Source organism: Tripterygium wilfordii, chromosome 19 (assembly GCF_013401445.1).
Source record: "Tripterygium wilfordii isolate XIE 37 chromosome 19, ASM1340144v1, whole genome shotgun sequence".
Taxonomy (NCBI): domain Eukaryota; kingdom Viridiplantae; phylum Streptophyta; class Magnoliopsida; order Celastrales; family Celastraceae; genus Tripterygium; species Tripterygium wilfordii.
This window is the reverse complement of record NC_052250.1, coordinates 12,634,570-12,648,080: the sequence shown is the minus strand read 5'-3', so window position 1 is coordinate 12,648,080 and position 13,511 is coordinate 12,634,570. Positions and strand designations below refer to the sequence as shown.

At 38.0% G+C, this 13,511-nt stretch overlaps 3 protein-coding genes across 3 annotated transcripts; 1 reads left to right on the top strand and 2 right to left on the bottom strand.

The window, feature by feature from the left end:
* The first annotated feature begins 393 nt into the window (after window positions 1-393).
* LOC119986304 (geranylgeranyl transferase type-2 subunit beta 1) lies at window positions 394-5,023 on the top strand. Its single transcript, XM_038830881.1, has 10 exons — window positions 394-562; window positions 2,204-2,297; window positions 2,385-2,535; window positions 2,821-2,937; window positions 3,111-3,177; window positions 3,263-3,411; window positions 4,135-4,268; window positions 4,363-4,461; window positions 4,581-4,656; window positions 4,767-5,023. The coding sequence occupies exons 2-10, from the start codon at window positions 2,244-2,246 to the stop codon at window positions 4,859-4,861; spliced, it is 942 nt and encodes a 313-aa protein (XP_038686809.1). The 5' UTR covers window positions 394-562; window positions 2,204-2,243; the 3' UTR covers window positions 4,862-5,023.
* A 272-nt stretch (window positions 5,024-5,295) lies between these two features.
* On the bottom strand, window positions 5,296-10,913 carry LOC119986303. The gene is made up of 12 exons (XM_038830880.1): window positions 10,746-10,913; window positions 10,498-10,617; window positions 10,268-10,391; window positions 10,063-10,196; window positions 9,843-9,987; window positions 9,308-9,486; window positions 8,632-8,872; window positions 7,759-7,857; window positions 7,407-7,552; window positions 6,995-7,102; window positions 6,044-6,132; window positions 5,296-5,885 (listed from the first exon to the last, which is right to left on the bottom strand). The coding sequence occupies exons 1-12, from the start codon at window positions 10,812-10,814 to the stop codon at window positions 5,375-5,377; spliced, it is 1,965 nt and encodes a 654-aa protein (XP_038686808.1). The 5' UTR covers window positions 10,815-10,913; the 3' UTR covers window positions 5,296-5,374.
* Window positions 10,914-11,340: 427 nt separating this feature from the next.
* LOC119986036 (germin-like protein subfamily 3 member 4) lies at window positions 11,341-12,231 on the bottom strand. The gene has a single exon (XM_038830567.1). It carries the CDS (start codon window positions 12,208-12,210, stop codon window positions 11,533-11,535), a length of 678 nt encoding a protein of 225 aa, XP_038686495.1. The 5' UTR covers window positions 12,211-12,231; the 3' UTR covers window positions 11,341-11,532.
* Between the last annotated feature and the right edge of the window lie 1,280 nt (window positions 12,232-13,511).

Genomic DNA, 13,511 nt, shown 5'->3' with positions numbered 1-13,511 from the left:
CTAACATTTATATTACTTGCTAGTATAAATATTGATAGTCATCCAAACAACAATTTTCTAACACATAATCCAATAGATTTTTATGTAGCATTTATACATCTCAAATGCTAAAATTTTTAACAATTTCACCAACATTTCACAAGCTTTTCTCTATTTTATGTACTACATTGAAAAAGTTTTATCAGACTACGCCCTTAAATAGATGTACTGAATACTGAGAGTCTGATACAAATAAATAAAATAATATATACAAATTTTGTTAAACTGAGCTGCTTGTAATGTAAGCATGAGCTATGAAGAATGTGGACCAGGTTGATGTATACCAGGCCCAACCAAAGTAACTCAGCCCAAGTTGAACAAAAAGCCTTAGGGCAATCCAAGCCGGCCCCCAAACAAACGAGGTGCAAGTTTGCAACCCCAACCAGGAAGCTTCCAAAGAAAAACCGAGAGACGAAGGCACCCGAGGAGACGAAGCTGAGAAGACGCAAACGGGGCCAGCACTGCTCTATTCTTTCAATTGTAGAGCATAATTCTTGGTTTATTTTGTCGAGCGTTCGATCTGGTATGATGTTATATCATTCGACCTGGTTTATATGTATTGAGTGATTGCTCTTTAGATGGTGGTTTTCCAATTCGAATTCTTCATCAGATTCAGGCTTTTGTTGTAATGATTATTTGATTAGATTTTGGTTCAGATTTGTTTGCGTTTAGTTCGTTCTTAGATTTTTACTAAATAATGCTTGCTTAGTGAACTGATACTGTCGACGCTATTTGTTTGGGCACGTATCCTTACTCTCTGCTTTTAGCTTGTCGAGTAGAGCTCCATTTTGCGCAAAATAGCTGTTGTTTTAGGGTTTTCTGCAGAGGCTACTACAGTACTACCTTCCTATTTCCGGCTAGAGACCATCGGCCATCTCTGGGCAGGTATGCGGAATGTTTGTTTGAGCAATCCCAAGGCCCAAACGCCCTCTCCTCTTCACGTCCATCTCTCTCAGTCACAGTTTCACATAACAGAGCAATTGCTATTATGTGGATCGGGAGATTTTTTGAATTTTTTCGTGTATCTTGCTAGTTTTGGAATTTTTTTCCCTCTGAAAGAGAGATTTGTTTGACATTTTGACCTGTACTGGCGAGTCCTGGTGTATGACTGCATGAATTGCAAGATCTAGATTTCATATGTTTTTAGGTTTTGTTTCGTCAATATTTTTTTTTTCTAATTCTTTAGTTAGTTGTTGCATCATGCGCGATCGACCTAATTTGGATTTCCAATTATAATGTTGAATTTTGTTCTCATGAATCATGAATGTGGTTTATGTTCTGTTTGTATGTATCTGATTCGGCTCTCTTCAGTTGTTTGCTGCAAGCGGATTGTTTTTCCTGCCATAAAATTAATAAAATGATAAAAGAAATTTAAGAAATCATTACTTTAATGAAATAAAGAATATGATAGGTTTTGGTGAGAACCACGAGTAGCTCAATGGCATTCATTTATGTGGTATTTCATTCTCATAGAAGTCTCGAGTTCGAGCCTCCCCATCCCTTCCCCCATAATAGAAAAAAGGAAGAGAAAAGAATAGGATAGGTTGGATATGGAATCTAGATCATTTTGTTAAAAGACCCAAATAATTGATCACCAAGACCGACCCAATGCAAGCCTGTTCCCTCTTCAAAGGTCAGGTTTTAGGCGAAATATGCTCAGGCAGAGGACTTTGTCTATATCGACTTCTCATCTGACTGAACTGAGACATCACCAGGACAAGAATCTCCGGTGAACCTCCTCCATAGCTTATCAATTTGTGTCAACTCATCAATTGTTGTGCAGAATTTTTGGTTTATTTTGTCTAGCATTTGATTTGGTATGATTTTTTAGGGTTTCAATTTCTTCGTGTGTTTTTGTAATAGAATTCGAACTGGTTTATATGTATGGAGTGATTGCTCTTTAGATTATGGTTTTCCAATTCGAATTCTTCATCAGATTCAGGATTATGTTCGAATGATTATTAGATTAGATTTTGGTTCAGATTTGTTCGAGTTTAGTTAGTTCTTAGATTTTTGCTGAGAAAAAAACATGGCGACCTAGGCAGCTAAATAATTATTGCTTAGTGAACAGATACTGTCGACGCTATTTTATATGGTGAATCACGCTTCCACTTAAGTTTGACAATATATTACCATCAATGGCACTATTTTTTGTCATCTGCAGTTGTGAAGGTTTTATAATAAACTGGTGGAGTGCTTGATAGATGGGGGAGCTAGCAGCTGAGAAACATGTACAATACATTATATCCGTCGAAAAGGTCTGTTATGTTAAGATCTCTTATATCTGTGCGCTTGTGTGTGTGTGTTTTCTTTTTTGCTTACTTGACAGTGGATTATTTGCCCAGAATAAGGATAGTTTTGAATCTGTGGTGATGGAGCATCTGAGACTGAATGGAGCATACTGGGGATTGACCACTCTGGATCTTCTCGGAAAGCTTGATGCTGTGGATTCTGATGAAGTAATTCAATGGATCATGCAGTGCCAACACGAGTCTGGTTTGTGAAATTTTGTGTTTGATTATTTCTTCTATACAAAATTCGAATTACTTGTTGTCAGTTTAGCCATAATTTTTCTACATAAATCCTCTGGGGTCACCATTTTACCTCTTGGTGAGTTATTTCAGGATGTTCATAATTTTTATCCCTGCAAAATAGCATATGCTTATTGATATGAAAATTCCAAGGATGCAGACTGGAAGACTGGTGCTTCTTTCCTTGAAGTCAGTGAAGGATCCATTAGTTATAATATTTTCTGAATTAAGGTCTTTTTTTCATATGTAGGTGGGTTTGCTGGTAATATTGGTCACGATCCACACATACTCTATACCCTTAGTGCTGTGCAAGTTTTGGCCCTTTTTGATAAGATTAGTGTTCTTGATGTCGACAGCGTATCAAATTGTATCCTTTGTGATCGTGATGATTAGATATAATCAATGATTCAACTTTCGTTAGACTTTGAAAAAAAAATGCAGTGTAAAGTTCTTTGTTACAGATTTGTTGCTTGTTAAAATGTAATTGCTCATTAACAATGGGAAATTAAATATGCGAGTTCTACTTAGTCTTTGAGTTAGATATTGCTACCTTGCAAAATGAAGATGGATCCTTTTCAGGGGACATGTGGGGTGAAGTAGATACACGGTATGGTTTTTCCATATTCCACTGTTTTATTGCATTTGATATATCTAAAACCAGTTTACCAATTATTCTTTCTCTCTTTGTTTAGGTTCTCTTATATAGCTATATGTTGCCTTTCTTTATTACAACGTCTGGATAAAATCAATGTGGAGAAGGCTGTGAGCTACATTGTAAGCTGCAAAAACGTTGATGGCGGGTTTGGATGTACTCCTGGTGGAGAGTCTCATTCTGGGCAGAGTATGTCATACATTACTGCAGAATAGTTTTCTAAACATTTACATGCTGATTAGTGAGGTCTATGTGGAGATCTTGATTATCTTGCTTCTGATAAGAACTCTGCTATACAAATCTGAAAAGAATATAACTCTACTGAATCTAATATGTTTTGCGGGAAAATGATAGGCAATGAGAAGTAATTCCTCTCATAATTAACATGGTAGCTGAATCACTAAACTTGGTCTCTCTGTCTTCACTTAAAAGGAAAATCATATTCAGGAAGTTGTAGATCCCGACTGCACAACTCGAACATTTAGCAAGCAGTTCTTTACGCCACCAATATTTTTCGCTGATGTAGAGTGACTATTGTTGATTTATTTTTTCATAAAGTTGGTGTATGCATGATACTAAGAAGTTAGATGAGCAGGAATTTTGTTGGGACAAATTGAATGGTGTAGTGGAATCTATGTAGTCTATTCTAACTTATTTTTCTTATGGGTTCATGTAATCAATTGAGATTAAGGCTTTTGATGATGATGATGGTAATGAATTGTACTCCAAGGTTACCAAACCATTTGTTGATTTCATAAATTACTTGACCAATCAAGCTAACTTCCAATGGTTGGAAGGGACAATGGAAATGGTAATCAACCTGAGTAACTTATTTTTCTTGGTAACTTCTTTTGTACTTTAGTAACCTGTCGAGGACCAGAGATGGATCGATAGTTTGTCCCTTTATTGCAGTTTTCTGTTGTGTGGGTGCTCTTGCAATTACGGGGTGTCTGCATCACGTTGACAGGGACCTTCTTGGGTGGTGGTTATGTGAGCGACAAGTCAAATCCGGAGGGCTGAATGGCCGCCCAGAGAAGCTCCCTGATGTGTGTATTTCATCCAAAAATGTGCTTTCCTCTTGTTATTTGTGGGAAAACTTTAACGGAGATTTCTTATTCTGGTCCTACTGAATATCTTCAGGTCTGCTACTCATGGTGGGTTCTTTCTAGCTTGGTCATGATTGACAGAGTTCACTGGATCAACAAGGAGAAGCTGGTTAAGTTCATATTGGACAGTCAGGTTAATGTCTAAATAAACTTCTGGTCTAATCATTATCAAGGATTTCAATGTTGTTTCCTTGCAGATTTTCAATTTTTGAAGTGGCAGTGTTTACTTTTTCGTATGTCACTATTGATCAGGACAAGGAAAATGGAGGCATTTCAGACAGACCTGAGGATGCCGTAGATATCTACCACACTTATTTCGGAGTAGCTGGTATGTAACGGTCTCATCTTGGCCTATGTTACCATTGCATTGAACTATTACTCTTTGGATGTCGGTCATTATTCATCAGCTGAAATGATTCTTATGCATTCTTGATGCAGGACTTTCACTTCTTGAATATCCGGGAGTAAAAGCCATAGATCCAGCTTATGCCTTGCCAGTAGATGTTGTAAACAGGATTTTCTCTAGCAAATGATGTTTTCTCACGGCCGTTTTCCATTATTTGCAAGAAATCCAATGTTTGATTATTCTGAAACTGTGGCATAACCTTTCAAAATCATATTAGGGGATGAGTTGAGCTTGAGCTAATTTATGGCATTAGTCACCATTTCAATAATGGCTGTTCCTTTTGTGCTTTGCCTTTACACCATACCATCAGCAGTCTCTTTGCTTTGTAAACACGTGAAAGGTTATGCACTAACACACACACACGCAGATATATGTTAGAACTGAACGTAAGTTAGAGAATATGCATGGAGCTTTAATTAATTACACATTTCTTGTTCTCTTCAGTTATTTGAGTAGCCTATTCCTTTTGACATTGCTTTAAAATGGTATTTTGTTCTGTATAGACTTGATGGACATGCAGCTATACTCCTAGAGTTTTTTGATGTACAGAGTACAGATCCTGGGAAGGAAAGGGAATTTTGATGTCCTCATCTACTCTGCAATTGCAATTCTGAGCTCATATAGGGACCATGACATTCCTTCACACATGTTTCCTTTTTAGCCTCTGGAAACTAGGTTTTATAAGCTGGCTTGAAGTCAAGTTTTTGTCTGAAGCATGAATTGTCTGGAATGGGATTAGAGGCTTCTTCGCTTGCGCACTTGTATCCGAGATGCTGTTGCTTGTGAGAGTAGGTGAGGTTACCTTTGCTTTCAACTGTTTTGGAACCTCCAATCTCTCCAATATCCTGGAAGTTTTTACATCCAGCTGCCTATTACTGTCCGGCGGTGACATTACTGATTGATGATCTAATTTGGATTTGGTGATACAAACAGGAGATTTTATCATGGGGACTTCATGGACAACCAGCTGTTCCCATTCTTCTGCAATACTAGCAGCTGTTTTGTCTTCTTTAGCTGTAGAATTCACCTGTGGGTTTTCCTCCTGTACAGCCACTTCTATAGCCATATTTGATTGTGATATCACTGCTGAAGGCTCCGATTGGGTCGGGCTAAGTTCGCAGTTTGCCCCATCAGTTGGAGGAATTATCGACCTGGGATTTTAATGTCATGAAAGTAAGTTTTAGGAAACTTCCGACTCCAGATATTGATTCTACCTTCCACACAGAAAAATAATAGAATGAGTAGCGAAAGCTCAGTTCCAAAGAATCTGTGTGCGCGCCTTGAAGATTCAAGATGGAGATAATCTTACCAAAATTGCAAGCTCTCTTTCACAAGCAAGTTTAGTTTTTGATGGAAGCCCCTCTCATGCAAGACTGGATTGTAGTCCTTTGTTTCTATCTGATAGCATATGGAAACGTTAAAAACAAGAGGGGAAAAGGAGAGATAAAGGTGAACATACAAAATGTTATCATTTAGGAGGGATATAGCAGGTTTGTAAATTATGCTGATGGTGCCAAATTAAGGAGTCAAGCGATGCCTATTTTAACCCCACATTAAGAAGCAAGTATCCAAACTAGATGGTGATGTGGTAGCAACCATGCTTGCTATCTAGTCTATTTTGGTGTGTCATGGTGGAAAATCAGTCTCCCAACCTTTTCAGATTGGATGATATTGTTAAAGGAATGTTTTAAGGAATCTCCAATAACATAAAGACCTCTGCAATCCCTCTATATGGTAAAAAATTGGCAACACAATGGGGCGTAGCAACCAAATTTATACAAGCTCTAGTTTACTTACACTGAGGCTTATACCGTGTCATCTCACTAGCTAGCTACCATACCTACATGTATAATTGTATTTTTATTATATACCAGCCTTTCTAACTAAGATGGTATGTAGCGTAATAAAGTAAAAAAGGTAACAACTCCCATGCACAAGGCAAGGCTCCCACATTGGGCAAGGTTGGGGACGGACATGATGTACGCAGACCTTACCTCCATATAATATGTGGAGTGATTGTTTCCAGAAATTGAACCTTACATCCCTACGACACTACCACTAGGTCATATGTTCGCATGTATGATATGTAGCATAACACTGCCACAAAAAAAGGGTATGCCTTAACACACAAAAAAGCCATTTCGTGTAAACAAATCTACAAGACAACAGACCTAATGTAAACAAATGCAGAAGAAAACAGACCGAAATAATTCTAAAGTTTGAAATCAACCATAGGTAAGTAAGAGAGGCAAATATTAACCTTTGATAAAAAGTCTTCAATAGCATTCTCGACTTCCTTGGTCACTGATGAAGTAGTTAATTGACCGACATCAGGAACAGGCAAGACTTCCTCTGATCCTGCAAGACGCTGGATGTTCATTCCTAATTAGTTAATGTAGATAAAAGCAAGGCAAAGAAGGCGGTAAAACCACGAAGTACTATACTGCCCAGAAGCAGACGAACTAGAGTCAGAATAACAGATTGAAGTAAAAGGAATTACAGTAAATAACTGTGAGGAGAAAGTAAGCCAACAAAGAAAAGGCTCAATATTCCTAAGAAATTAACTAATATCTGACAATATGAAGTGAAAGTTAAATACAGAGATGAAAAAAAATTATTATTGTTATTTTAACAGTTAGCATTAGCAAAGGAAGGAAAGATTAATTCTTTACCCTGAGGAGCATTGGGCCATTGCTTGAAGGCAGAAGAATATAATAGCAGTGGAAAGCCGCCTCCTTCATGCTTTCCATATTGCACTTTGAAGAGCATACAAGACCCTGATCCATCGAGTGTAAAGCACTGCGAAGCCCTTGGAAAACTGCCAAGATGTAGCCTCTCTCAGAAGTATGGAGGTAAGAGAAGACTTTTAGAATTACTGTTTAGGGCCTTAGGCATATCCAGGGTTTATAATCAAATCAAATCTGAGAATAGTTTTGAGAAGGTATCACTATTTAAGATCCCCGATAACTCTCTCTAACGAAACATTCAACATAAAAAGGTAAATGCAAGGAGCCTTCCACGTACTTTGAGAATTCAACTCTGGCTCATCTATTTCATCTGATGTAGCTTCCATCTCATGACATGATGATGGGGTCACAACATAGGAAGCACCAATGAAGAGGCCTGGATAAATTGAACAAAATCTAAATGAAGCCACAGGAAAAGAGAAGCTAAAACAAGATTCCATCTTGACTCTGTAGTGAAAATTTTAAGACTGCAACAAGTGAAATAAATATGAAGTCACTGATTTTTCTCTATTGGATTTAGTCGTCAAACGGACGAAGAGAACTTTGATCCTTACTAGGAGGAAAAAAAATGTGAAAAAAGAAAAAAATAGAAGACTTGAGCAGTGTCTTGCAGGCAATTGCCCTTAAACTCTTTAACCTTTGGGAAAAAAAAATATTCAGCTTACTCAAATCCATAAAAATTCTGAATTCATTGAGGATGGTGCACAAAATATTAATATAGATAAAATGAGAAGCTTTAAATAAGTACATGAGGTGGGTCCTTTTACTGTACAATGTATTTCAACATTCAATGAGGATATGCATCAAACTAAAGGCAGCTGCCAAAATGTAGGACTTGGAGCTTGAATGTTATTCTCATAACACACCAAGATAACTATACCCTGGAGTTGCGCAAAAACACATGCATGATTTAATACATTAAGCAGGATATCCCTTCCTAATTGCCAATATGCCAAAAAATAAATAAAAAATAGAAGTGGTATCCATTACCAAAATGCAAAAAATGCAAAGATATTTGGCATGTTGAGACCCATAAGAGTTTTATCTCTATGGCAAAAAAAAAAGTGGTAGCCCATTACCAAAATGCAACAAACACAAGATATTTGGTATGGTGAAACAAATGAGAGTTGGAGCTAGTGCATGAGATTACCTTCACTAAGAGACCCTAAGTTAGTCTTCTCAATAATATTGAAGTCAATTGGAGAAGACACTTTCTGGAGCCTTAAAAGGGTCTGGCAAGAGGGCATAAGCAAGATTGTCTTATCTCCGACCTTCGCGGAATTTTCAATCGCTTCACCTTTTCCCAAATCATGGCCAGTGACTGGACAAGAAGGTGCTTCAGCTCTATTCTTCACTGGTTCATCTAACGAAATGCCATGACAGCTGCATGTCTATAAAAATGACCTCAATCATTCTAAAGCAAATATTTTTTTGATATGAGATGCGCATCTGGATTACCAGAAAGAAAGGGGAAACGGAAACTGAAATAAGTATCACAGTATAAATACAGGCTGATAGTGCCAAATTAAGATGATTGCAGTGGATGTATTCATATGTCATTGATGATGGAAAATAAACAAAAGCCTAGATGCAGAGCACATGGATTAGATAGCCATCGCATATCTCTTGAATGCATGCAAATTATAGGTTACAGATAACTATGATGGTTCGCATAAACGATCTTGAAATTTCCAATTTTACAAATTTAAAACGGTTATCTTGTGCTCCAAGATGCAGTGAACTTTGCATCAAAGACAATACATGAATAGATACTTCAAAAAGTGGGAACATTAAAAAGTTAAGATCCATGATTAATACAATAATACCTGACAAGGAGTGAAACCATCAATAATCTGGTTGACAGAAGTGTACAGGTTGCAGGTTATTTGGTTGACAGAGCCTACAATGTTGCTCTTGAAGATAAATTGAGCTTGTAATGGTTCCTCCATGTCATCCTTCAAATCCTGTAGCCATCGTTTGACCAGGCTATAAAATGCTTTATCATCTGCAAATTCATCAACAGTGGCAGTCAGTTTATCTGAATCTTGTACTTTGACTCTTTCTAGATAGTGAAGGGAGTCTCATGACTTGCACCTGGCTGCTCTTTTCATTCATAGATATAAGAGTCTATACCAACCGATATAATCCTAGCTTGCAACTTTCAAGAATGCTATCTACTATCAGGTATAACAACCTAGCAGTAATGCAACTTCATAGGCATCCAAAGTCATGGAGTGGCCAAAACCCTCCAGATGAATCAACTACGGACAGAAATAAGCTGATTCCAGTAATCAACATAAAAGGAAATGGAGTCCTCTCAATAATCAAGGAGGCATCCTAAATTATACATGAGAGCTTAACCTGGTAGGCACATTTGAAGCGAGCAGTTGTCTAGCTCAGATATACTTCTCGAAAAGCTGTTGATACTTTCCTGTACATCAGTGAGATGACCTGATCTCTTCTCAAACAATACAAACTCCACCGAAACACATTTATCTGCTGCATGCTGCAAGAAGTACCACAGAAGGTCAGGAAGATCGTGCAAAAAGCACTAACGAAATATCTAAACCATTTCCCTCACCGCGAGACTAGTTTTTATGGCAGAGTCTATATGTTTAGGTAAGCACGAGCTCAGAACAATCACTTTTCTCATGACGTCTTTACCTCCCCAGGAATACAAGACTTGATCACTCAAAACGCTCGAGAGTTTCACATCTGCAAGAAAATCAGAAGACAAAGTCTGGCGGTGGTCAAACGAGAGAGATATTGATAGCCAGATCAGGTACCATGGCAACAGAGAGCTCCAGAATCATCGATTTCAGGCAAGAAGGCCTCGCTAGGCAAGTTGTTAACGGCACGGTGAAAGTTACGGAGACTGAAGTTTCCTATCGGACTGTATGCGATCTTTAGCTGTTCTCAAGGTATTCGATCCTTTCATTTCAGAGATCAAATTACAAACATATTGCTTGCACTGATTATTTTTTTTGGATTAAATTCGATTAATTAAAGGATTAACCTCAACGGAGCAAGAGATGCGACATTTAAAGACGTAGCATAATCCGATCCTGTCTTCGAGAGAGCTCGATCGACTCGAAGACGACGAAATTGCGTAGTAATTGGCAAGCTGCAACAGAGACTGGCGAACAAAATGCACGATTCCATCAATCAATCAAACAAATTTTCAGCCGCTGTAAACTCCATATATACTCAATTGATCAAAGAACAAGCGAGCGAACCAGAGAGTTAGGGACCTTAGGGTTGTACCTGCTTTACATCTCCAAGCAGTGGAGGCGGGAGACTGCACAGATCCAAAACAAAACAGAGCAACACCATTTGTCCTTCTCTTCAGTGCGTATTCTGCTGCCGAAGCTTTTGGCGCGGAACGGTTGATGCCGCTCTGTGGTGGATTTGAAAAATCTTGCATGAACAACTCCAAATCAGTTTATAGGGACGAGTTCTCCAAATATTTCCTACTCTGTTGCAAATTTCCAAGAGATGGGTTGGAATAAGTTCGGTCCATGGGCCTCAACTGCTTGCTGGACTTACTCATGAGCAAGCCAGGCCTATTGGGCTATCTCATGAGCCTGTTTAGCGAAGGTTGAATTTGTTCTGAGATAAATACTTCTCTGAATAAATAATCAAATTTTCCACTGTTTATATTTAATTTGATTTTTGTTTGAAGTTGAACTTGTAAACACCATCAAAGTACGTTCATGATTTTTTTTTCAAAAAAATAATAATTGTAAAGGCCTTAAAATAAATTAAAGCGGAGAGCAGGCCTCGCTCATCCATACAATAACAAGTATAGTTGTTCTTACGTAACTGTGAATTGTAACGTTGGAGCACTCTCGCAATAGAATTGAATCAAAGTCTAAAAAGTTCATTCTAATATGAATGCATATATGTATGTTGTGAACAAATTTGAATAGCATTCAAACCAAAGAAAGGAAAACATCGAAAGTAAAAAATAATTGCAGAATTTCTGCTTCCCATATATACAAACCCAGTCCAAACTCCAAAGGACAAACATAACATGCTGCTCCCAATGTTATCAAAGCTCACTGTTAAAATCTGGGATAGTATCTTGAGTTACATCTCCCCCGCGATCGGTTTTCGATGCAGAAAGAGATGTAATCCGCTTTATCATTTTCTTTATATCATGTTCTTCAGGTTCAAACATGGCACCAGCGATGGACACCAAGCCTGGATTCTGGCTATTAAACACTGAAAATGTAACAGCAGGCTCATAACCAGCATTAAGGCAGAAGTGGAGCAGGCCCTGGGGAAACACAAACACATCACCCTCTTGAAGGTTCCTTTGGAACAGTTGGTTTTGTGTGTCAAGGAAACCAGCAGTGATCACACCTTTGAAAACAAACAACACTTCCGAGGCCCTTGGGTGGGAATGAAGCAATATTAGACCGTCCACGTCGAGGTCAATCCTGGAAACTGAGAGGCCAAGAGTGTTCAGGCCAGGGAAATCCGCGGCAGTAACAATGTTCATCGAGGAACGAAAGAAGTTGTCCGTGTCACCGGGGTGGTTCACTTGGGTAGTTTTGAAATCTGAGGCAGAGATGTTGGATGGACTCTTGCAAGGGTATCCGTTGATGAAGATGGTTTCCTTAGCCTCCATATCAGTAGGACAGACGTCCTGGATGTTATCGGAATCTGCTAAGCAGATTTTGATGCGGAGAAAGAAGAGAAAGGAAAAAAGAAGATAAGGATGCATCTCGATTCTCTTTGAAAGTAATCAAATGTACTGTGTTGATATATATAGATACATATATATATATATATGTATGTATGTATATATAAATATATGTATATATGTATATGTAGACAGTGTCTAAGAGGTTGGAAGAAAGTGAAGTCATTTTGGAGGCTTGGAGTTTACTACTGGATATCAAATGGATTATATTGTAAGAAGTGCATTGCTTAGAAGGAATATTACTCCAAGAATACATGTGTTAATGTTACTCTTTAATGTTTCAAGGTCTCAATTTGCGACCTTCCTTGCGATTACAGGAAAGTAACCGCCTCTACTGATTGTTAAACAAATGAGTACAGGATGCTAAGGAAAGATAAGCTGCCAATTATTAGGTATTCTGTTCATTCCCTAATGCTATCAGTATTGCCAGTCGAAATGCCATTTTTCTTTTCAGAACCGTCAGGGGAAGGGCTAGTAAGAATAACGAACTTTATCAAAGAAGCATAGCCCATGTTATGAGTTAAAAGTCCCACATCGGTTGGGCAAGTCCCAACTGATGCTAAGCCACCCTTTACTAACTAACAAGTATTTTTCTAATCCAAATGAGTTGTGCTTTTATCCATAGTAGTTGGGTTTTGTCCCAATGAGTTAGGTTTCAGCGTGTAGTAGCTGAGTTAAGAAGAAATAAATCCGTATGGACCTGATGTATTCACGGGAACCAAATAACCCAAAGTAAACAATATTGTTGGCTCGATATATTTACACGAACCGAATAACCCAAAGTCAATAAAATTGTTGGTGTGTACAAGAGTTGTGGATTTTTGATACCCACCCAAGAAGATTAGTTTGTGTTGGCATTTGCTGTATGAAATGCAGTGAATACTACTATCCTGGCTGAACCTTTCTAAAGTTTATAGTTGACCGTTGCTCCTCGTGTGGGCCAGTGATTGAGTCTTCTTTTTGGGCCTGTTTTTGGGTCTACATATTATGGGCTTGCCTTTGGTTCGCCAATTGATTATAGGCCTCACCAGCTTGGGCCCTCTATCGCGTTTCTCTGGATGGCCGATGGCCAATGACCATCATTGATCCTTCATCCCCCTTAATGATTATCTTTATCTTTAGAAAAAAAAAAGTACAAAAAAAAGTATTTAACAATTTTTTATTGAAGATATTCTCGTTTGTAGGACAGATGAAGCAATAAAAATCAATTATTCTAATTACAAAAAAATTGATTTAAATAAATCTAATTGTGTTCCGCTTCTTTTGTTCCATTTTTTAATACAAGACATAAAAGCAGCATATATTATTAGTGGCCATTCACA